Source organism: Hyperoodon ampullatus (assembly GCF_949752795.1).
Source record: "Hyperoodon ampullatus genome assembly, chromosome: 10".
Classification (NCBI taxonomy): domain Eukaryota; kingdom Metazoa; phylum Chordata; class Mammalia; order Artiodactyla; family Ziphiidae; genus Hyperoodon; species Hyperoodon ampullatus.
The window spans coordinates 49,149,190-49,155,410 of record NC_136923.1 but is presented as its reverse complement, the minus strand read 5'-3'; the positions used below and the strand labels follow the sequence as shown (position 1 = coordinate 49,155,410).

Here is a 6,221-nt window from a genome sequence, read left to right as displayed (position 1 = left end):
TTACTGAGATCTTGTTTTTTCCTCCCTGTATTCTCCACTCCTCCAGTTCCAAAGGAGACAGCCCAGCCCTCTCTCTCCCCAGGTCTCTGGGGAAGTCTGTGCAAAAAATAGAAATTGCCTGCAGACGCTCCCTTGCTCTCACTTGTGTTCATGTGCATGAGGGATGATCCAAGACCAGGAGGGCAGAGGACCAGGGTTCCAGGGGAACTTCTGGGCTAGGGAAGGCCAGAGGGCAAGGGAGGGCAGTGCCAAGGTGGGACAAACCAGCCTGGGCAGAGACAACCTTGTCACGGGTGCGCCCTGTGTCCTGGCATGCATTTGAGCCTGTGTACGAATGAGCTTGTTTCTGTGTGTGCCAGGATGTCACCAGACCTGCCTGTGAAACATGTCATGCCACAGACTGCGGGCATGTATCTTTTCAAATTATAGTTTTGTCTGGATATATGCCCAGGGGTGGGATTGCCGGATCATATGGCAACTCTAGTTTTTTTGAGGAACCCCCATACTCTTCTCCATAGTGGCTACACCATTTTACATTCCCGCCAACAGTGCAGGAGGGTTCCCTTTTCTGAATTCAGAGAACATTTTAATTTGCCAGCCCCTGGGCCAGCCATAGCCTCTGAAAAAATGCAAAAGGCATTAGAAATGGGGACGAGGGAAGTCCTGGGTGCCCTAATCTGCTCTGCACTTGGGAGGGTTAGGCTGGGCATACGCTGGAACCTGGGCTACTTACACCTTCCTAACCAAAAGGGCACTTCGCTTCAACCTTCTTGGCTCAGCTGCCCCAGGAAATCACTATGGTCCCAAAGGAGCCAACAGAAGAGCAGCTACTCACACATGAGCGCACACCAAGGCAGCGGGCACCAGGACACACGCACAAGCTCAAAGCCAGGATGTCACTTGAGGTCCTGGATTTGGGGGCAAAACCCCTACAGCTTGCCTAACTACCTTTTAGAGCAGTTCCCTTGAAATGTTTTCCCACCTGCCACAGGAGCCCCGTCCCCTGACTGTCTCCCAGACAGGAACCCTCACTGGGCTCCACCCCGTGCAGACACCGTTAGGTCTGCTGGCTGCCCTTCGCCAGAGGCGCTTCCGGAAGTGTACATGAAAACTTTGGAGAGTCTCCTTGCTTCTCCCGGTGAGCACGTGACCTCGCGGCAACCAGCTCCGGGTTCCAGGGGTTTGGGAGTGAGAAAAGTCCTAAAGGCCTGGTTTCCTTTCAGCCACGACAGGGATGGACGTGCCTTTAACGCCTGAAGTGCGCGCGCAACCGGGCGCAGGGAGGCAGGGCGCTCCAAGCAGCAGTCCGCCCACTCAGCCTTGCCCAGCTACGTCACGCTCCTCAGGCCCGCCCAGATCCTCCTGATTGGTGGAGAGCGCGCGCGAGTGCTCCCCTCCCGCCCCCAGATCCGCCCCCCTGCGGCACTGCCCGGCCCCCTTGCTTACCGGGCTGCCAGTGCGGCTTCCAAGTTGGAAAGAGAAGGCGCGGGCGCGAAAGGGCCCAGACACACCAAGGGTGAGGGGGCACTTTCCCGTCTTGCTCGCGCTCTTGCCCTCGCCCTCGCCCTCGCTCCAGACCTGACAGTGGCTGGCTGCTCTTCAGAAGCACAGTCATTGCTCAGCTCGGGCCGCCACAGGCCCCTTCCTCTCCTCAGCCTTCGACCCGCTATCCCGGCCGGGCCCCTTACTGGAACAGCACCCGGAAATGCCCACTGCCCAGGCCCCGCTCGACGCCTACACCCCCCACGTGCCATGAGGTTGGTCCTCGAGGACCCACCGTCCAGCACGCGGGCTCTAGGGTCCAATGCTGAAACCGGTTCTGCAAGCATCCCCCACCTGGAGCCTCCAGCTCCGTCCGCAGACTCCTCCCCCCACCCAACCCCTGGTCACTCTTGGGTCCCGCATGTCCGGACCCTTCAGCATTCCCCACACTCTGGGACCCCTCCGTTGACCGGCGCACCCTCGGGTCCCTCCGAACCTTCCTCGCACTCAGGGATTCTTCCTCGCACCAGCGCCCCGGACCCCTCCGCGGGCCGCCTCGGTGTAAGGGACCTCTCTTAGCAGCCTCTATCTCCGCAAACCGCTGCCCTCCGCGCCCAAGTCCCTGACCCCTCGCTTCCCGCGCCGGGATGCCCCTCACCCAGCACCTCCCCCAAGACACCCTCTCGGGACCCTCCTCCCCTTCCCTCACATCTGCCTCCTACTCTTCCTGCCCCCTCCCGGTAAACATCTCTCCCAGGGTCCTCCTCACTCTCGCATCCATGCGATCCCTCCTCGGGCCCCCGAGGTCCCACTCCGAACACCCCTCCGAGCCCTACCCGCACCCCCGCAGGCCCCTGCCTAGCCCCCCACGCCCCTTAGCCCACTCATCTGCCAGACTCCTCCTCACGGCCCTCGCACCCCAGGCCGCTCACCCCACTCATTTTCCCAGAACCCCTGACACCCCCACACACCCCGGCCCTCTTATCTACCGCCAGGATCCCTCTGGAATCCCCTCCACCCCAAGCCCCTCACCCCACTCGTCTGCCCAAGACCCCCGCCCGCCCTCCACTCACCGCCTCGGCCTCACCCCGCAACCCTCTCCCCCCGGGGCCGGCAGGCAGCGGCGGCGGCGGCGGCGACGGCGGCGGAGGCAGGTCCTCGGGCCGAGACACACCCACCCGCCCGCCCTCCCGCTTTCCCTCGTTCCCTCCCTCGTTCCCTCCCTCTCTCCCGCCCGCCCGCCCTCGCTCCTGGCTCGCTCCTTCCCCCTCGCCCGCTCCCGCTTCCCGCGGCGCCCGGCCTCCCGCTCCGCCTCCCCGTGCGCGGCTCTCCCGGGCGCGGCTCCGGGGTTCATGGTGACGAGGCGGCGGCCGCTCCAGCCCAGCGGCGGCGGCGGCGGCGGGAGCGGGGGCGCGGGCCCGGGCCGCCTCTCCCAGAGAGCGGGGCCGGGCGGCGGGCGCGCCCAGGCGGCGGCGGCGGCGAGCGCCCCCCCGGCCCGCGGCCCCGCGCGCCCCCCGCGCCGCGCGCTCGTGCGCCTGGCTGCCGGGGGGCCGGGCCGGCGGGCTGCCGCCGTGCCGCGCACCCATGGACGGCCCGGCCATCATCACCCAGGTGACCAACCCCAAGGAGGACGAGGGCCGGGCCCCGGGCGCCGGCGAGAAAGGTGAGGAGGGGCGCGGGCGGGGCGGGCCGGGGGCGTGGGCACTCCCCGCGCGGCCGGAGTTGGCTGCCGGGCGCGGGCTGGGGGAGGGGTGCGTGTGTGCGGGGTGTGCTGCAGGGAGGCCGGAGTGCGGGTGCCGGCGGGAGGGGGAGTGTGCCCGCGCAGCCCGGGGCGCGGGAGGGGGCGTGCGCCTCTCCCGGGTGGGTGGCAATGTGGGGCCGACCCTGCGGGCCGGGAGTTTGTGTGTGCGCTCACGCCGACGGAGAAGTTGTGAGCGCGCGTGTGTGTTCCTGGCAGGTTGGAAGTGTGTGTGCCCTGTGTGTGCAGGAGACAGACGTTGGAAAGGTGTGTGTGCACTTAACGGAGAAGTTGTGAGTGTCGTGCACCCGACACGTTGGGAGTGTGTGTATGTGTCTATCGGATTATGTGTGTGTGTGTGCGCACTTGCATGTTGTGGGTGTGCACACACCAACTGAGAGACGGTAAAGGTGTGTGTGTGCACCTAACAGAGGTGGTGCGCTCGGGTTTTCCTGACAGGCTGTGAGTGCGGGTGTGTACCTTATGTAGAGGTTTCTGTGTACCTGACTAGGAGGTTGTGGAATGTATGTGTGTGTGTGCCCAAAAGAGCCTGAGCCTGAGAGTTTGTATGTGTTCACTCCTGACAGAGTTTGTGTGTGCAGATGATTGTGTGCCTACAGCACCCAACTGGCAGGTTGAATATGTTGTGTCCGTCAACTGGGAGGGTGTATGTGTGTGTGCACTCACACCTAAGAAGGCTGTGTGTGCTGTGCCTGACCGTGAGTCTGTGTGTGCAGCGTGCGCACCCGACAGTGAGGCTGTGTGCCATGCGTTTAGTTGGTTGCACAAGTGGGGTAGGGGGTCGGGGGGAGCATTGCTGAGCCATCCGCCCTCCTTGACTCTGCCGTCTCAGTGACACCAGGCTGCTGGGCGCATCTGCAAGGCCTGGTCCTCCCTGGGTCCTTTTAGGGCCCAGCTCTAATGGGCACTGGAGGAGCCCTTGGGGGCCAGGTGTATCCCTTCCCGGAGAGTCGGCACTGTGCTGCAGCACCTGGTCTGATTTCAGCACATTTTGGCCCCGTCACCCACTTCTGTTATCTTTTTTGCTCTTTTCCTTTGTGTCCCTGCCCCTCTTGGAGACCTGTTGTCCCCCTCTCTCATGTGCCCTGCTTACTGTCACTTTAGTGAGATGGCCTGAGGCTTGGACAGTTTCGAAGACCCAAGGAATCTGGCTTGTTTTGTTCTGGTGACTAAAGCTTCCTGTTATGCGCAGGGCAAATACCTGGACCCAGGTCAGGAGCAGCCCGCCAGGACACTCCCCTCCCCTCTCCAGGCCTGGCCTTTGACTTTGACAGAGTCAGATTTCCTTCCATGTGTTATTACTCTTGTGCCAGTCGGGTGAGGTGTGCAGCCCTACTGAGCAGTGGCGTGGGGGTGGGGAGAACACCCCATTGCCTCTCCCCAAGCAGGAAAGGCTGAGCAAGCCCACCAGGAAAATGCAAGAAACCACCAGAGGCACCCTGAGATTGGGGATTTGTCAACCCATTTGCACTTTTATAGACCATAAACACTGTGTGTCTGTGGACTTGTTTTCTTTTACGTAAAATTAGAAATCAGATTCCCCCAGGCATTTTCCTGTGCCTTACAAATGGGCTATAAAAAACTCTGCCAAAGGATGCTCCAGATGAATCTTCATGTCTCTCTGGGGCCCAAGTGGGCAGCACCTTGGTTGGTCTGGCCTTCCTGCCGCTGGGGCTGTTAGTTCTTGGGGCCCTGGCCTGCTGGCTCTGGGCTGGGCATGTCCCCTCAGGGACGTTTTGGTTGGAGGCATCAAGGAGATTTGATGCCTCTGCTTCTCTCCCGCTGTGGATTGAGTGCTTTGTGTGATGCTTTGCCAGAGAGAATCCACAGCTCTTGAGAGGAGAGGGGTGGTGGAAAGCAAGGAAATATTTGTCAAGGCTTCAGCCTTCCTGCTGCTCCCCACCTGGTTCCAGGAGCAGGCGCTTCCCCAGCTTTCTCTTTTCCTCTAGCTGCTAAGCTTCTAAAGTGGAGTCAGTTATCCAAAATCCAAACCATGTACAAATACTCAAGGATGGTGCTTTTTTTATTCAACTCGTTTACATTGCTCTCCATGACAATCTTTTATTATCTTTAACTGTTTATTTTGTTTGTTTTCTAGTGTCAGATTGGTTGGTTGGTAACTGATTAGAGGAATTCCTTACCTGCCGCTCTGGGATGGGGTGGCTATCTAGTAGATGCTTCTTGTTGAAGCATTAAAATCCTACTCAATTTAGTTTTTCACTTTAAAAGCTGGAAAGAATTTTGGTTAACTATAGTGTGGCAATAAACTTTAGAACCAAGCTTTGGAATAGCTTCTTCAGATTCATAAACCACTAAACAGGTTTAGCAATGTTTCTTGCTTAAGCATGTTGATATATTTAGATAGGCACAATGTATTTTATTTTTATTTCTTTTTAATTGCCAATTTTAATTTTTAATAAAATATGGTATTTATAAGGTGTCTTCCATTTGGTATACACAGTAGATGAGATATAGCTTAAGATCTCAGGACTGTAATAAAAAAACAATTTATTGGAGACAAAACAGGCACAATGTATTTTATATCATTTGAGTTTTAGGTAAATACTTAATCATTTTGGTTTTTATTATGGGGCCTGGAATGTTGTAAGTTTTTGTGATGGGAAAGAAATGCTTGGTTTTAAAAGTTTACTGTTATCATTTGTTCTTAAAATAGGAATAATAATGACTGCCTTTTGGGTTTGATTTGGGGGTTAAATGAGATGAGGTATGTTAAAGACTCTGCCTGGTTCACCAGTGTGTCACTATCCCATAAACCTTTCTTTAGGTTTAGGTTTGCAGAGAAAGTAGTAAGCATGGGCTTGGGCGGGGGTGGGGGCAGTTTGCATGAGTTGAATTACTTTTTGACACTTTGCCACGTGGTGGTGCACCACTCGGAGATGACTCTCCCTGTCAGAGGTGTGGCCTGTCTGATTTTTTTTGTAATCGTATTTGACTTGACTGATAGTATAAAGATGCAGAG

At 57.7% G+C, this 6,221-nt stretch overlaps 1 protein-coding gene across 3 annotated transcripts in view; it reads left to right on the top strand.

Annotated features, from left to right (window-relative positions):
* The first annotated feature begins 3,043 nt into the window (after positions 1-3,043).
* CTDSPL (CTD small phosphatase like) overlaps positions 3,044-6,221 on the top strand; it is a 131,080-nt gene continuing 127,902 nt past the window's right edge. For all 3 annotated transcript variants that reach the window (XM_079713718.1, XM_079713717.1, XM_079713716.1), the window contains exon 1: positions 3,044-3,145. In XM_079713718.1, the coding sequence (XP_079569844.1) occupies positions 3,067-3,145 (79 nt within the window). In that variant the 5' untranslated portion in view covers positions 3,044-3,066. The remainder of the gene's footprint in view (positions 3,146-6,221) is intronic.